At 58.1% G+C, this 17,338-nt stretch overlaps 3 protein-coding genes across 5 annotated transcripts in view; 2 read left to right on the top strand and 1 right to left on the bottom strand.

The window, feature by feature from the left end:
* TBC1D10B (TBC1 domain family member 10B) overlaps nucleotides 1–6,962 on the top strand; it is a 39,625-nt gene extending 32,663 nt beyond the window's left edge. For both annotated transcript variants that reach the window (XM_043517105.1, XM_038404741.2), the window contains 2 exons: nucleotides 2,762–2,916; nucleotides 3,770–6,962. In XM_043517105.1, the coding sequence (XP_043373040.1) occupies nucleotides 2,762–2,916; nucleotides 3,770–4,450 (836 nt within the window). In that variant the 3' untranslated portion in view covers nucleotides 4,451–6,962. The remainder of the gene's footprint in view (nucleotides 1–2,761; nucleotides 2,917–3,769) is intronic.
* Nucleotides 6,963–9,200: 2,238 nt separating this feature from the next.
* LOC119856759 (sesquipedalian-1-like) lies at nucleotides 9,201–11,145 on the bottom strand. Of its 2 annotated transcripts, none has more exons than XM_043517109.1 (2): nucleotides 10,188–11,145; nucleotides 9,201–10,031 (listed from the first exon to the last, which is right to left on the bottom strand). In XM_043517109.1, the coding sequence occupies exon 2, from the start codon at nucleotides 10,017–10,019 to the stop codon at nucleotides 9,426–9,428; it is 594 nt and encodes a 197-aa protein (XP_043373044.1). In that variant the 5' UTR covers nucleotides 10,020–10,031; nucleotides 10,188–11,145; the 3' UTR covers nucleotides 9,201–9,425. The 2 variants fall into 2 exon arrangements, with proteins under 2 accessions (XP_043373044.1, XP_038260667.1); XM_038404739.2 differs by having other exon boundaries at nucleotides 10,184–11,140.
* Nucleotides 11,146–14,246: 3,101 nt separating this feature from the next.
* Nucleotides 14,247–17,338, top strand: part of CD2BP2 (CD2 cytoplasmic tail binding protein 2) — a 6,442-nt gene continuing 3,350 nt past the window's right edge. Inside the window, exons 1-4 of the mRNA XM_043516069.1 lie at nucleotides 14,247–14,636; nucleotides 15,246–15,393; nucleotides 15,629–15,786; nucleotides 15,954–16,434. Of these exons, the coding sequence (XP_043372004.1) occupies nucleotides 14,556–14,636; nucleotides 15,246–15,393; nucleotides 15,629–15,786; nucleotides 15,954–16,434 (868 nt within the window). The 5' untranslated portion in view covers nucleotides 14,247–14,555. The remainder of the gene's footprint in view (nucleotides 14,637–15,245; nucleotides 15,394–15,628; nucleotides 15,787–15,953; nucleotides 16,435–17,338) is intronic.

The raw sequence follows: 17,338 nt of genomic DNA, 5'->3' as shown, positions 1-17,338 counted from the left end.
CCATCCCATTCTCCATCTGTCCATCCATCCGTCTGACCAACCCAACCCATTCTCCATCCATCTGTCTGACCAACCCAACCATCCGTTGTCTCATCCTAACCCGCCATCCATCCGTCTGACCAACCCAACCCATTCTCCATCCATCCGACCAACCCAACCATCCATTATCCCATCCCAACCAGTCATCCATCCAACTGACCCACCCAACCCATTCTCCATCCATCCGTCTGACCCACCCATGCATCCATCGTCCCATCCCTTATCCCATCCCAGCCAATCATCCATCCAGCTGACCCACCCAACCCGTTCTCCATCCATCTGTCTTACCCACCCAACCATTCATCGTCCCATCCCTTATCCCATCCCAACCAGTCATCCATCCAGCTGACCCACCCATCCCATTCTCCATCTGTCCATCCATCCGTCTGACCAACCCAACCCATTCTCCATCCATCCGACCAACCGAACCATCCATTATCCCATCCCAACCAGTCATCCATCCAACTGACCCACCCAATCCATTCTCCATCCATCCATCTGACCCACCCAACCGTTCATCGTCCCATTCCTTATCCCATCCCAACCAGTCATCCATCCTGCTGACCCACCCATCCCATTCTCCATCTGTCCATCCATCCGTTTGACCAACCCAACCCATTCTCCATCCGTCTGACCAACCCAACCATCCATTATCCCATCCCAACCTGCCATCCATCTATCCGACCAACCCAACCCATTGTCCATCCATCCGATCAACCCAACCATCCATTATCCCATCCCAACCAGTCATCCATCCAACAGACCCACCCAACCATTCTCCATCCATCCGTCTGACCCACCCATCGTCCCATCCCTTATCCCATCCCAGCCAGTCATCCATCCAACTGACCCACCCAAACCATTCTTCATCCATCCGTCTGACCCACCCAACCGTTCATCGTCCCATTCTTTATCTCATCCCAACCAGTCATCCATCCTGCTGACCCACCCATCCCATTCTCCATCTGTCCATCCATCCGTCTGACCAACCCAACCCAACCATCCGTTGTCTCATCCCAACCCGCCATCCATCTATCCGACCAACCCAACCCATTCTCCATCCATCCGACCAACCCAACCATCCATTATCTCATCCCAACCAGTCATCCATCCAACTGACCCACCCAACCCATTCTCCATCCATCCGTCTGACCCACCCATCCATCCATCGTCCCATCCCTTATCCCATCCCAGCCAGTCATCCATCCAGCTGACCCACCCAACCCATTCTCCATCCATCTGTCTGACCCACCCATCCCATTCTCCATCTTTCCATCCATCCGTCTGACCAACCCAACCCATTCTCCATCCATCCGACCAACCCAACCCATTCTCCATCCATCCGACAACCCAACCATCCATTATCCCATCCCAACCAGTCATCCATCCAGCTGACCCACCCAACCCATTCATCGTCCCATCCCTTATCCCATCCCAACCAGTCATCCATCCAGCTGACCCACCCAACCCATTCATCGTCCCATCCCTTATCCCATCCCAACCAGTCATCCATCCAGCTGACCCACCCAACCCATTCTCCATCTCTCCATCCATCCGTCTGACCAACCCAACCCATTCTCCATCCATCCGACCAACCCAACCATCCATTATCCCATCCCAACCCATTCTCCATCCATCCAACCAACCCAACCATCCATTATCCCATCCCAACCAGTCATCCATCCATCTGACCCACCCAACCCATTCTCCATCCATCCGTCTGACCCACCCATCCATCCATCTTCCTATCCCTTATCCCATCTCAACCAGTCATCCATCCAGCTGACCCACCCATCCCATTCTCCATCTGTCCATCCATCCGTCTGACCAACCCAACCCATTCTTCATCCATCCGTCTGACCAACCCAACCCATACTCTATCCATCCTCTGACCAACCCAACCATCCATTGTCCCATCCCTACCAGCCATCCATTCATCTGACCAACCCATCCCCAATCCGTCCATACCAACTATCCATCCATCTGACCAATCCATCCATCGTCCTAGCCTTACCAGCCATCCATCGATCTATCCGTCTAACCAACCCAACTCATCTCCCTTCTATGCATCTGACCAACTCAACCCTACCCATCCCATCCCTCCACCTGACCAACAGTACCATCCATCCATGTGACCAACCCATCCCGCATCCATCCAGCCATCCCATCCATCTGATCAGGCCAACCGATCTCCCATCCCAGCCAGCCATCCATCCTTTTGACCAGCCCAACGTATTTCCTATTCATCCAACTGTCCCATCCAACCCACTGTCTGTCCATTTGACCACCCAACCCACCCTCATCCATACATCTGACCAGTCCAACCCATTCCCCATCCAACCCAACCAGCCAACCACCCATTGATCCATCTGACCCAGCCATCCCATCCAACCAACTATTCAACCCAGTCCAGATCAACCACTCCATACAACTCAACCCCGTCCCTCCAAACCAACCATCCATCTGATCAACACAACCCATGTCAACCATGCCTTCAACCTAACTCACTGCATCAACCTAATCTGTTAACTCATCTTCCAACAACTCAACCTCCCATCCAATCCAACCCAGTCCATCAACCCAGAGGTCTCATCCAACCCAATCATGCATCCAACTGACCCCACCTCCGCTCTCCTTCCTATGTGTGCATGGCTGACACCCATCACCAGGTCCCTGAAACCCCATGACTCACACCAGTCTCTCTACCCTTTCCCCATCCCAGGGGTGAAGATCGTCTTCCGGGTGGGCCTGGTCCTTCTCCGGAACGCTCTGGGCTCGGTGGACAAGCTGCGCAGCTGCCAGGGCATGTATGAGACCATGGAGAAGCTGCGCAACCTGCCAGCTCAGAGCATGCAAGAGGACTTCCTCATCAACGAGGTGAGCCCTGTCCAGACGGCGCTGAGTAAGGGCCTGGCTGGTTCAGGGTGTGGAAGGGAGACCACCATGGCTCAGCAGGGGGCGCTCTCTCCTGCAATTGGTGTTGGCCCCAGTGTGGCACTATGGCAGGGGTGGGCAAACTTTTTGGTCCAAGGGCCACATCTGGAAATATAAATTGTATGGTGGGCCATGACTGCTCACAAAATTGGGGTTGGGGTGCAGGAGGGGGTGAGGGCTCTGGGCTGGGACCGAGGGGTTCGGAGGGCAGGAGGGGGATCAGGGCTGGGGCAGGGGTGTGGGAAGGGGTGCAGGCAGTGGAGTGGGGCTGGGGATGAGAGGTTTGGGCTGCAGGAGGGTGCTCCGGGCTGGGATCGAGGGGTTTGGAGAGCGGGAGGGGGATCAGGGCTGGGGCTGGGGCATGGGGAGACTGAGGGGTGCAGGCTCCAAGCGGTGCTTACCTCAAGCGGCTCCCAGAAGCAGCGGCATGTCCCTTCTCTGGCTCCTACGCGGAGGCGCGGCCAGGCAGCTCTGTATGTTGCCCTATCCACAGGCACCATCCCTGCAGCTCCCATTGGAGTGCTGGAGGTGGCCATTGGAGTGGATAGAAGCCGGAGCAAAGCCAGGTCAGAGCGGGGCAAGCTCCAGACCCTGCTCCCCAGCGGGAGCTTGCGGGCCAGCTTAAAATGGCTGGTGGGCCGTAGTTTGCCCACCCCTGCACTAGGGGGTGCTGTGCTACAGGGGATGGGGGTGGGTTACCCAGTAGGGGGCGCTCTGGGTCGGTGCAGACTCCAGGCTAGTACTTTAGAGGGCACTGTGCCCCGCCGGGTGTCTGACCTGCACCTCCCACTCACAGGTGGTGAACCTGCCTGTGACGGAAGCGCTGATTGAGCGTGAGAATGCCACGCAGCTCAAGAAGTGGCGTGAGAACCGCGGGGAGCTGCAGTATAAACCCTCGCGCCGTCTCCATGGTTCCCGCGCCATCCACGAAGAGTGTCACCGCATGAACCCCGTGCTGACCACCAGTGCCAGCCTGCTCAGCCTCACCGGCTTCAAACAGCGGGCGACCCGTGGTGGTAGCACGGGGGGAAACTTCTCCCCTGCGCACCCCCCGGGCAGCCTGGCCGTCTCTGCTGCCCCCACTCCAGCCGCTGCCCCAGGCCAGGTGGTGTCAGAAGGGCTCCTCCCCGCTCTGCCCTCCCCCACAGGGAACAACACGCCGCTGGGGGGCCCCAAGAAGGGGGGAACGAAGGAGAAGAAGAAGGAGAAGGAGCGCGAGCGACTGCAGAAGGAGCGGGAGAAGCAGGAGAAGGAGCGCGAGCGGCTGCAGAAAGAGCGGGAGAAGCAGGAGAAGAAGGAGAAGGAGAAGCTGGAGCGGAAGCAGCAGAAGGAGCGGGCCAAGGAGGAAGCCAAGCAGAAGAAAGAGAGGAAGGTCTCCATGCGCCGGAAGGAGCCCAAAGCCTCGCCCCGTGCTGAGGATGGGGGGCAAGATGGGGATCCCCCGGCGGGCTCTGTGCTCCAGGACATTTACTTCTGAGCTGAGGAGCGGGGGAATGACAGCGGGGGGGGGGCCCTGCTGCCTCCGATCCACCACAGATTCAGCCGAGGACCAAGGGGTGGGTAGACTGGGATGGGGTGGAGTCGCCGACTGGGAGGAAGCTGGGATCTAAAGGACAAAAGGGTGTCGGGATGGGCCAGAGAGTGTTGAGCTCTGAGCTACCCACCAGGGGCACCCCACAATCTTCCTCTTGCCAGGAGGGGACCTGCTTAACGACTTTGAAAGCCAAACGACTACTGTGTTCTCCCCACCCTCCCCCTCTTTTCTGTGTCCTCCTCTCCCGTCGGTGGAACAAACAGGTACACCCCTCGCCCCAAGTGCTTTCCCAGAGGTGTGGGGCGTGTCCCCCTCAAGTCTTAACCAGAATATGATTGTATTAATAATCGTCCAGCCCGTTTACTGTATATAGGAGAATCCCCTTTAAACTATTTAACCACTCCAGCCCTATGCTCCCTCTGTCCCGCTCCTCAGGAGAGGTTGGTTTTAAGAGCCACCCTCTTGCCCCCAGGCTAGCAGGAGCACTCCTCTTTGTGCTGTTCACCTCCAAATGCAGTTCTTGTTGATGGACGCAGGTGTCAATAAAGTTCTTCTACTTTGACTTTCAGTAGCAAGGCGGATGAACTTTATTGACAGCCCAGTGTATGCGGACAGGGCATAAGTTCCTCCCTGTCCCAACACCATATTTTGTTATTGATCAGTAGCCCAGTGTTCCCCGACGGCATCAGTAAAGCTCATCCACCTCTCCAGAAGGCATCGATAAAGTCACATGCCCGGTGAGAAACTTTATCGATAGCCCAGTGCTTGCAGACAAGAACAAGAAAGTTCTTCTATTTCCCAGCACTGGATTTTTGTGGCAAGGAGTAAACTTTATCAATAGCCCAGTGTTGGATGAACCGGTCTGTTCTTTTGTCTGCCAACCCTGGGCTGTCAATAAAGTTCACTCCTTGTTCCCACCTAGGGCTTCATTACTTGTGTGGCACCTTGGAGGCCCACTGTTATGGTCTCCTTCTGGGAAAGATGGTGAACTTTATTGGTGGCCCACTTTGCCGACAAGGTGTCAATAAAGTTTCTTCCCTGTAAGAGTGGGGGGGATGAACTTTATTGACAACCCAGTGTTCGCAGCCAGAGCATGCAAGGCATTCCGTGTAAGGACAGGGATGAGCTTTATTGACGTCCCAGTGTTTGCAGACAGGGTATCAATAAAGTTTTTCACTTGAGAGCCGTGATAAATTTTATCGAGTACCCCGCGCTGCGGGACAGGGAGCCAATAAAGTCCCCCCAGTGACTGATGCTGTGGGGCTTTTTCAGTCGCAACTGTATCCAGCTAGCACCACATAGCCCCTCCTAATTTGCCCCGGGCGGGGGGATTAAATTGGCCCCTAGACAATAACCCCCCCTCCCAGGATGCTCCCTTCATTATCTCTTTTGTCAATTCCCAGCCACCCCTCCCCTGGCGTATTTGTCACTCTTCCCCCACCTCCCCCCCCCATCAACACACTCCAGTCCCTCTAGACCCATCAAACAACCCCTGCCCCCCCTTAAAAAACATGAACAAACACCCTTTCAATAACTGGAATTTTCTCTCTCTCCCTGAATGTGGTATGCTGTGCGACCACTAGGGGATACCCGCTGGCCCTATGGAGGGAGAGCAGGGGTCTCTGGTTGGGTCTCAGATGGGACGCTAACACTTTCACGCTGGCTGAGAGAGGGGTGGGGCTGACCCACTGGGAACCCCCCAACTCCTGATGTCTTGTGTAAAGCTAGCAAAGAGCATCAGGGCTCCTGGGTTCTATCCCCGTCACTAGGCGGGGAGTGGGGTCTAGTGGGTTAGAGTGAGGGGTGGGCTGGGAATCAGGACTCCTGGGTTCTATCCCCAGCTCTGCCACTCCCTACCCACGTGACTTCAACAAAGTCACTTTCCCCCTTTTCTTTGCCTCAATTTCCCCTCTTTGCAAGACATGGCTTTAACTTAACCTTGTAGAGTCATTCCTTGGAGCAGGAGACCACATTACTGCTCTTTGCCTCCAGCCAAGCCTCATTCCCACAATTCACCTCTCCCACAAACCATGCCGTTAGCAGCCCTCCCAGCCAATGTAACTCCCATCTGCCACCCAACAAACCCCCCCCTTTTCTTCCTCCCACCCTTTGTATATACGTGTGTCTCTATACACATATATTATATATATGTCTCAGTATTGTAATTATGTATACAGACATTTTGGGTTTGGCCATGAGGTCTTATTTAATGGGACAGACACTGGAATATAGAGATACAGCCCGCCCGCTCCAATCCCTAGCCTCTCTTTTTATGTCACCCCCATCCTGGGCCAGAAGGGCAGAAAACTGGTTGTTTACGTTTTACATCTCTCCTCTTTTTCCTTCCTTCTCCATTCCTCCCCCCGCCCCTTCCTGTTGTTCGTGCCTCATTCTCGGAGATTTTATTTTGTCGCTTTGTTTAAAAAGGTTAACAAAAAAAAATACTGCAAACTTGGTGGAAGATGCAGCACTGTTCTTTGGGGGGTCATGGTTGTGTTGGGGGACGTGGCTCTCTGAGGATCGTTTGTGTTGTAGGTCTCAATCATGGGCTCTTCGGGGGGTGTCACTGGATTGGGGGGTATGGTGCTCTGAGGGCCTCTGGGTTGCGGGTGATGGATCTTTGACAATCATTGGCTCTTGGAGGGTCATTTGAGAATCATTGGCTGATTGGGGGTCATGGCTCTTTGAGGGCCGTTACGTTGTGAGTCTGGCTCTTTGAAGGCTGGGTTGGGGGTCACAGTTCTTTGAGGTTCACTGGATTCTAGTTCTTTGATGGTCATTGGGTTGGAGGTCATGATGATTGTTTGAAGGTCATTGGGTTCTAAGTCTTTGAGGGTCATTGGTTCTTTGAGGGTCATTTCAGAATCATTGGCTCATTGGGGGTCATGGCTCTTTGAGTCATTGGGTTGTCAATCTGGCTCTTTGAGGGTCATTGGATTGTAGGTCTTTGAGAATCATTACCTTGTTGGGGGTTGTGGTTCTTTGAAGGCCCTTTGTGTTTTAGATCTCTGAAAATCATTGGCTGATTGGGGATCATGGCTCTTTGAAGGTCGTTGGTTTGGGGGTCTTGGAGGATCTTTGGGTCTTTGAGGGTCTTAGTTCCTTGAAAATCCTTTGAGGGTGTCACAGGTGAACAGGCTGGGTGCTCTTGAACAGCCGTGAATTGGGCCCTCTCCAGGCCGCGCACACACTATGGTACATCTCCTGGGCTTCACCACCTTCTTGGTCCGACCTCAGATCCTTCAGCACCCGTGTTCCACGCAGTGAGCTCCCCGCAGCGAATCCACCCGAATAGGACACCTTATGTATCCACCAAAGGGGCCAGGCACCCTAACTTCTGCAGTCAGCAGTGACTCCCAGCCAGGGGGGTACATCAGAAGGATTTGTTAGTCGTCTGGAACAGCGGAGAAACGTTCATCATCGCACAGAGAGCAGGACATCGCAGCAAAGTCCATCTTTGTCAGACGTAGAGCCCAGGGCTGCTCTCTGACATCCTGAGACCCGTCCAGCAGCATGTGTCTCTGTCCCATGGCAGGTGGCCCAGCTCATGGCTTTGAATTCCAACTGGTCAGAACTGGCTGGCTTCCTGTCCAGGCCAGGCTCATCAGTTGCCAGGAAACAAATTGTCTGGGCAGGGCCCAGGCAGCTAGGGGCACTCACACCTCGTCCTCTAGTGGTCTCTGCAAAGACCAAATGCCCTTGTCCCACCACCTGGTTAATCATGCCGCACATAAGGGAAACAGAGAGACAGTATTCATACCGACCATGAAGAAATTCCCCCACTTCATCACAGAGGGTCATTGGGTTCTGGTCCTGGGGTTGTTCTGGATCATTGGCTTGAGGGTTGCTGAGTTGTGAGTCACAGTTCTTTTAGGGTTACTGTGTGAGGTTAAAAGAAAAGGAGTACTTGTGGCACCTTAGAGACTAACAAATTTATTTGAGCATAAGCTTTCGTGAGCTACAGCTCACTTCAGCGAGTGCCAGGACTCCTGGGTCCATCCCCAGCTCTGGGAGGGAAGTGGGGCTTAGTGGGTTAGAGTGGGGAGGGGAGGGCTGGGAACCAGGACTCCTGGGTTCTGTGGGTGGGGAGCAAGGTCTGGTAGGTTAGAGATCTTGACTGGGTGGACAAGCAGTGGCCACAAGGGGCCGGGCTGTGAATTATGGAGGGACAACGCCGTGCAGTTCTGTGCTTGTGTAGGTTTGGAGAGGATGGTGGGGGACTGGGTCCCGTTCCCAAGGTTGGGGGCTTGGAACAGAAATGGTTGCGGCACCATTGTTGAAGGAGGTCAGAGCTAGAGTCTGGAGGGACAGATGGGGACGATCCTGCCCCAGGCGGGCATGGGCTACGTGGGCCTTGATGTGTCTCCTTCTCTGCTGGTCTCCGTGGCACAAGATCTTCCTTTGGTGCGGGTGGGGATTGGCTGAAATGAACTGGGACGTTCTCAGAGCTGAACCCAACGCCTCGGTGCCGTGCTAGGGGGCGCTGTGCTGCATGCAGCAGGGTGGGGGGCTCTGCAGCGGGTGCTCTCCCCTGGCAGTCAGTGCTCCTGCTCCCCACTGCACCCCCTGCTGGGAGAGGGCGGTGCTGGAGTAGCCGGGAGCTCCCCCCACAGCTAGCATGCCCCCCCCACAGCGCCCCCTGCTGCTGGCCGGATGTGACCAAATGGTGAATTCACATGGCTGGTACCAGGGCCTGGATGCAATAATTTTATTATTGTAAAGGCATCTTCACAGTGTAAATATTTGGCAAATATTTTGTCCCCATTTCCAGTCACCCCAGACCACAAAGGCTTAATCCTGACCTGCAGCCCCTGCTAGCCCGCCCCTGGGTTCCCCATAGTTTCTCCTGTATTTGATGGCAATGAATGTGGATTCCCTACCCCCTCCAGGTTGCTTCCTTTCCCCCCTCCCTCTCTCCCTACTCCAAATCAATCAGGTCCCCCTGCACTGTCTGGGCTCCTCCTGCTCTCTCCTCCCTCCACCTCGCCCTCAGTTTCACAATCTCCTTCCCAAACTGCCGGTGAAGCCCCTCAAAGTTTGGTAATCCCATTTCTGACACCAATGGGCTGCACCACGCAGCCCCCTCCTCCAGTGGTGTCACCCTGAGGGCCCCACTGTCCCGGTACTGTCCCTCCAGTTCCGTCAATAGGGCCCGCAGGTAGTTGAAGCTGGCCGTGCTCAGAGCCCGCACCCAGCCCTCCATGGAAGTCTGGTCTTCAGCAGCCATCTTGTAGGCCCGGTGGCCCAGTGGACCCTGAGGGTAGGAGATCTCGAAGGTGAAAGGCTCTGTGGCGGATTCCTGTAACTCCACAGTGCAGCCCTCCAGGAGGATCAGCCCCAGCGGCTCGCGGTCCCCCTGTCGCTCCCAGTAAAAGAGCAGGTTCCCCCGCAGCTCGCACCAGCGGCGCTGGTAGCTGCTGCTGCGTTCGCTCTTCTTGTACAGCCGTCCCTGCCGGTCGGGGGGCGCTGCCACGCGGGAGTAGCCCAGGACGCTGCTTTCATGCAACTTCATGTGGCTGGGGACCTGGGAAGGGGGAGATAGGGAATGGGACACGGGGCCTTTCCCCTCTAGGGGGCACTGGCCCCAGGGCGGGCACTGGCTGGCTCAGGAGGGCAGGGAATAGGATGGGGGCCTTTTCCTTCCAGAGGGTGCCAGCCCCAAGGTGGAGACTTTACCTGCCTTCTCCTGTTTCTGTGATCAGCCGGATCCCGGATCCACCGTTGTCCTGGAAATCTGCTGCCCCTTTGGGGCGTGGGGGTTCCCCAGTTTTCCCTTCTCTCTCTGGGTCAGAGCTGGTGTCACTTTTAAGGTCCAGCTATTTGACCTTAATTGTCCCTTCAATCCCCCTTATGAGCCCTGGACACCTGTCTCTGCTACTGGGTCCGCCGTGGTGGGTGCACCGGGGGCTATTCAGGGGTACAGCCCCTCTAGGCTCCCTTCTTATCCCCGCCCGAGGACACCTTACTTGGCATGGGAACAGAATAGCTAGAACAAGGAACTAACTCTAAGGAAGTTGCCTAGTCTGACTTCCCCTTGGTCCTAAGGAGATCCATGTTCCTGGGGGAATTTGGGGGGGCAGGGAGACTGATTTGGGGGGCTGTCCCAGATTAGAGGGTGTCCCAAAAAAACCTAAGACCAGCCCTGGTTAAACACAAGAGGGTTCATACCACATCCTGGCTACCTTGGGTTGGGGACCCCTACCTAGATGAGGGAGGTGTCCCCTAGGAAGGTGCGACTGCCTCTGGAGAAATACAAGGGGGTGCCCAAAATTTAAGCTAAGGGTAGTGGGGGTCCGAGGACCCCTTCTGATTCCTTCCCTTGCTGGAAACGTGTCCCCCATTTCCCAGGGTCTGGGGATAAATTTTTTTTGGGGGGGGGGAGGTTTTATACAGGGCAAAATATTCCTCTGGTGTTGATCCCGGCCTCTCCCTCGGAGTTTAATCCTGATCCGTGGGGGTTGAATGGCTGTCAGGGGGACCCATAGGTGTGACCCCAGGTGGGTTGGGGTTCATCCTCCTACAGGGGCAGGTGCAACCTTTGGGGTGCCCCGGGGTTAAAACGCCACCTGCTCTTCCGAGGGGCTTGCGGGCGTCAGAGCCGCTGGCAAGGGGCAGGCAGGTTTCCGACCCTACAAGGGGGGCACAGGGGTTTTCTTGGAGGGGGGGGACCCCTGACAAAATCAGGCACGTGGGGGGGTATGTGAGGGGAGCAGCTTGTCCCAGCTGGGGGGAGAAGGGGGGGTTGGGGCATGGGGGGGAGTATCCCCCAGATGCCGTGATATGGGGGATGGGGGGTTCTTGGGGACTAGGGGTGCAGGGCCCCGTAACGGGGGGATGGGCGGTTCTGGGGGGTTGGGAGGTGGAGGGGGGACGTGGCCCCGTGCTGGGGGATGGGGGGTTGCAGGGGGGGCTATGGCCGGGGGATGGGGGGGTTAGGTCGCGGGGGGTGCATTGGGGGGCATTTCCCAGCCCCCCCCCGGCGCCATGGGGGGGTCACGGGCCACGCTGGGGGGAAGAGGTCGGAGAAAACCGGGCGCGGCCCCCTTTAAACGTTGCCATGACGCCGGCTCCCCATGGCAGCCAATGGGCTGAAGCCAGCGGCTGCCAGGAGATGACGTCACTTCCTCCGCCTCCCCGCACAATAGGCTCCTGCCCCTTTAACTCCTGCCGTCACACGTCACTTCCGGCGAGGCCCTGCTGGGGGCGGGCCAAAATTCCAAATTCCGGGGCGCTGCCGCCCCAGCCAATGCGAGGAAACGGCGAGAAACGGGACCAACCCGGGGCGAGGGGCGGGGAGGGAACGGCCCATGGGTGACGTCACATCCGGGCCGGAAGGAGGGCGGGCTGACCCGGAAGCGGTTGTAGCGCGAGACGCCCAGCGAGCTCCGGAGACGGGTGAGCGGCGCAGCCGGCGGGGCGCTGATTTGCATATGCAAATGAGGGGGCTGTGGGGTCCCCGGCTGGGGGGCGCCTGCTCCCGGGGCGGGGCGGGGCGCGGCGCGTGTTAGGCCCCGGGGGTGATTGGCATATGCAAATAGGGGGTGGGGCTTGGGGGGCGCAGTCCCCCCCCGTTCCTATGGGGCCCCCTCTTGCGGGGCTCCCCCCCGGCGGGGGAGAGTAGGGTATTTGCATATGCAAATTAGGGCGTTCCAGGTGTTCCCTGATTGGGTTGTTGGGGGGGCTGAAATCGGGGGGGAGAATCATTTGCATATGCAAATTAGGAAGCTGCGATGGGGTTGCCCCTTAGATCTCCCCCCAGGGGGGATGGGGCTGTTCTTTGGGGTCCCCCCCGTGTCCCTCCTGGGGCGGCCGAGCAGCGAACTGCCCCATGCGCAGTGGGGGGACCCCGTCAGGTACAGGCAGGCTGGGAAAAGGGATGGGGGCCTCTGAAGGGGAGCTCATTTGCATATGCAAATATTGATTAGCTCTAGGCCAATACTAGCCTGGGCCCCCAGACGGGTGCAAGTAGAAATCGTCCCTTGCCGATACTGCACGCATGGGAGGGACACGTGACCTCCCCACGGGACCCTCCATGTGACTGCGCCCCAGCCCGGGCCCCCCACCCTCTCCCCGTCCCCTCCGACACCCCCGTTGCCTGTCTAAAATTTTACAACTGCATCTGTTAAATAGATGTAGCTGTAAAGTGATGCTTTGGGCCCCTGGTGCTATCGGGGATCCAACAGCACCCCGAATTGAAAACTTCTCAAATGAAAGAAGGACCGGAAGGACGATCACCCCACTTCCCCTTAATACACTATCTGTGCCTCCCTTATGGCCAAACTAAGCTTCTGCCAGCTGGTCTCTATCTAAGTCGCCAGGCACTAGGAAAGCAAAGACGTGGCGCCGTTTGGGTTTGATGGGAAAGAGGCACAGAACTGTGTGTGCCGTGGACATCTTGACAGAACTCCAGCCCAGATTGTTTTATTATTTTCCTCAGCATGACATACAGGAGGGGCAACCAAAATCAGCCTGGCAGAACATGCGTGAGAACTGTCGCTGGGCAGATAAGCAGTAGATTGAAATAAAAGGGCCAAATCCTGTTCCCACTGAGATCCAAAAGAGTTTTGCTATTGAGTTCAATGGGAACAAGCTTTGACATTTGGAGAGGAAAGAACAAAATCACTCAAGCAAGGGCTATGTTGCTTATACCACCGGTATCAAAGGCTGCTGACTCATGTGAGAAAGTCAGGAGAGATCTGATCTTTGTCCATTGCAAGGGAGAAATCAGCAATCAATGAGGCTCGAGCCGTCTCTGTACCACATCCAACTCATAAGTCCATCTGCAAAGGATCAAGGTAATATGAAGGCTCCAGATTAGCTTAAAGTCCTCAGTCCCTTGGTTAGGATGCTCCCATTAGTAGAAGTTCATAGTCCAGAGGCTGGAGCAGGAAAGAGGTAAAATGGAGATGTTTCCAGGCCAGGGCGTTTTAGCTTCTGCCAAGTGCCCAGTAAAGGGAAATCTGTTCTCACTGTGAAAGATGGTGTTTGGAGTCACATGGGCAAGTTACACGGCATCACCCCCACCCATCTTCGAGTTAATGGACGTTTTGTGAACGTTCTGAGTGTAGACAGGCGTTTCCCAGGGTCCGTTGTGAGCTAAGAGTTCCTTAATGGGCCCTTCAGCTTGACTTGTTCCTTCCTGTGCTAGCTAAATACCTTGTGGGTGTTACCACAGGAGCAAACATAGTAAACAGAGTGAATATTCATACCTTCAGATACCAAGGTGAATATATACTATTTCTGTGCATGTAATCATAAGTACCAGCTGTTTCACCTACATGACTATTCCCAAAAGAGATTCTCAATAGTCACACCACGTACCTGAGACCCTCTGTGCCAGCCCCTCGCCCCACTGGAGTTTTGCTATCTGTTATGTAACAACAGAGATGCAGCCAGTGACACGACTCTGTTTAGCCTAAAAGGGCAAGGTTCATTTTGAGCTGTTTGGGTGTGGCTGAGCCTTTAGTCCGGGAGGGCACACTGGCTGGCACACATTCAGGGTAACGGGCTTCGGTTGTCCCAAGTCTTTCTGGTACCCCGTACCCACTAAAAATCTCTTGCCGGTACTGTGTACTGGAGCTAACCCCCCTACTTGCACTCCTGCCCACAGATAAGGGGCTTATCGGTGACTAGCTGGGGCGGGCGTGGCTGGGACAGCAGCCCCGGGTCATGTGGAGCCTGTTATCGTTTGGTCTCCTCTGCCAGGGCCTGGTGGGTTGGCACAGGGTCTCTTGTGAGTTGTCGGTTTGTTACGGCAGGGTCCTGTTTAGCCAGCTCCCGCTATCGTTTGTTGTGAGCGGTGCTTTGTTATTGTAGGGTCTTTCGTCTGTTACCATAGCGCTCCGTGGGCCTCGGTTTGTTATTGTAGGGTGCCGCTTTGGGATCATCCCTTTATCATAGGGTCTCTTCAGCGCTCCTCCCTGTCGGGCTGCAGGCAGACCCCAGGGCGGGGCAGTGAGGCCTGTCTGGGGGCTTGGCACAGAGGGCTTGGCACTCCCCACCCCCTTCTCACCTGGCTCTCCCACCCACAGGACCATAAGGGGCCACCATGCCCAAGCGCAAGGTGACATTCGAGGATCAGGCTGAGGGGGACGAGGAGGAGGAGGAGCTGGCCATGCCCAAGAAGAAGGTGAGTAACGGGGATGGGGTGTGGGAGGGACCCCTGGGTGGGGAAGGATCTCTGTGGGGTGGGGAGGCATGGGGGGGAAGGGTCTCTATGGGGTAGGGGTGCAAAGAGGGCCCCTGTTGTGAGGATGGGGGCGTGAGGGGGGTTCCCAGAGGGCACAGAGTCCCTGTTGGGGGGATGGGAGTGCGGGGGCATCCAGTCGCTGTTGGAGGTAAGGGATCACTGGGGGGAAAGAGGGGGGCCTCTGAGGGGTAGACCAGGGGTGGGTGGGAGTTGTGTTTAGCTGCCCCCCTGGGGTGTCTTGGGGTGACTTGTGGGTGGTATCGGGGTTTGTGTCTTGGGGTGACTGGGGGGGTGGCTGTGTGTCGGGGTGATCCGGGGGGCTGTGTCTCAGGGTGACACGGGGATGGTATGGGGGGTGGGGATCTGTATGTTGGGGTGATCCAAAGGGGTGTGGTACCCGAGGGGGTGATATCCAGGAAGGCTGTGTCTCGGGGTGATTTGGGGGAGTATATAGGGGGCTGTGTGTTGGGGTGACCCGGGTGGTGGTGCCTGGAGGGGGTACTGTTTCTCAGGGTGGCTGAGGGAACCTAACATCCCTTCCCACCGCAGCTGGTAGAGCCCGGCCTGGGGGCCAGCGGCCCGGGGAGCCGGTTCAAGGGTAAACACTCCCTGGACAGCGACGAGGAAGACGAGGATGAGGAGGGGGACGGCGGCCGGGCCAGTAAATACGACATCCTGGCATCGGAGGATGTGGAGGGTGAGACCCTGGTCTGGCTGAGGGGTCAGGGATCCGGTGGGAAGGGGGCTTCAGGGGGAGTGTGTATCCAGGGGAGAAGGGGGCTGGAGCGGGGGGAAAGGAGGGGAGACTGGGGGTTGGGGGGGATCCTGCAGGGGAGAAGGGGGAAGCCTGGCTGGCTAATCTGGGGCTGGGCAGAGCAGGGAAGTCGAGGAGACTGTGGCGGGCCTGACGGGCAGGGGGTCTCCCCGGGCAGGGCAGGAGTCGGCCACCATCGACTACGAGGACGGGGTGCGGATCACCCCCTTCAATCTGGAGGAGGAGATGGAGGAGGGGCACTTTGATTCGGAGGGGAACTACTTCCTGCGGCGCGAGGCGCTGATCCGGGACAACTGGCTGGACAACATCGACTGGGTGAGACTGGGGGGGATCCGGGGGAGGGGAAACCAGGGGGGGGGTTGGAATCGGGGAATAGAAGGGGGTTAAGCCAAGGGGAGAGGAGCGGAGACGGGGCCAGGCGGGAGTGGGAGGAGAAGGGAGACGGGATGGCTGGACCAGGACTGATCCCTGCCCACCCCCAGGTGCGGATCAAGGAGCAGCCCCCCGGGAGCCGGCAGCCCCCCGGCGGAGATCAGGAAGAGGATGGGGAGCCCCTGGGGGGGCGCCCCCTGCTGGACAAGCAGACCCTGCTGGAGGGGATGGTGGAGATGGTGCGGCCAGGGGAGACTGTGGCCCGGGCCATCCAGCGCCTGGGCAGCAAGGGCGGGGCCCGGGGCTCGCGCCCCCGCCGAGCGTGGACCCGGGCCAAGGCTGAGGCCCCCGCCCCGCCGGAGGAGGGGGAGGCGCCGGGCTCGCCCCAGAGGCGGGAGCAACTGGAGCGGCTCTCGGGATTGGCTGACCAAATGGTGGGGCGGGGCGTCTACGAGATCTACCAGGAGACCCGTGAGAAGTTGGCGCTCAGGCTGCGGGTGCTGACCCAGCCCCCGCCTGCCCAGCCCCCCCCGGCCCTCGACATGTTTGCCGAGGACATCGATGAGGCCAGGCTGAGAACCCAGGCATCCGGTGAGACATTGGGGGGCTCCAGGTCGGGAGTGAGGGGCACCAGCAGAACTGGGGGGGCTGGGCTGGCAGGGGGCTGCGGGTCAGGAGTGAGGGGCACCAGCAGAGCTGGGGGGGGCAGGGCTGGGCTAGCAGGGGCTGCGGGTCGGGAGTGAGGGGCACCGGAGGGGCAGAGTTGGGGTAGCAGGGGCTGCGGGTCGGGAGTGAGGGGCACCGGAGGGGCAGAGTTGGGGTAGTAGGGGCCGTGGGTCAGGAGTGAGGGGCACCGGTGGGGCAGGGCTGGGCTAGGAGGGGGCTGCGGGTCAGGAGTGAGGGGCACCGGCGGGGCAGAGTTGGGGTAGCAGGGGCTGCGGGTCGGGAGTGAGGGGCACCGGAGGGGCAGAGTTGGGGTAGTAGGGGCCGTGGTTCAGGAGTGAGGGGCACCGGTGGGGCACGGCTGGGCTAGCAGGGGGCTGCGGGTCAGGAGTGAGGGGCACCGGCGGGGCAGGGCTGGGCTAGCAGGGGGCTGCGGGTTGGGAGTGAGGGGCACCGGTGGGGCAGGGCTGGGCTAGCAGGGGCTGCGGGTCGGGAGTGAGGGGCACCGGCAGAGCTGGGAGGGGCAGGGCTGGGCTAGCAGGGGGCTGCGGGTTGGGAGTGAGGGGCACCGGCGGGGCAGAGTTGGGGTAGCAGGGGCCGTGGGTAGGGAGTGAGGGGCACCAGCAGAACTGGGGGGGCTGGGCTGGCAGGGGGCTGCGGGTCAGGAGTGAGGGGCACCAGCAGAGCTGGGGGGCAGGGCTGGGCTAGCAGGGGCTGCGGGTCGGGAGTGAGGGGCACCGGAGGGGCAGAGTTGGGGTAGCAGGGGCTGCGGGTCGGGAGTGAGGGGCACCGGAGGGGCAGAGTTGGGGTAGTAGGGGCCGTGGGTCAGGAG

Source organism: Dermochelys coriacea, chromosome 6 (genome assembly GCF_009764565.3).
Source record: "Dermochelys coriacea isolate rDerCor1 chromosome 6, rDerCor1.pri.v4, whole genome shotgun sequence".
NCBI lineage: Eukaryota > Metazoa > Chordata > Testudines > Dermochelyidae > Dermochelys > Dermochelys coriacea.
The sequence above is the reverse complement of the archived record's forward strand: the minus strand, read 5'-3'. Positions and strand labels throughout refer to the sequence as shown.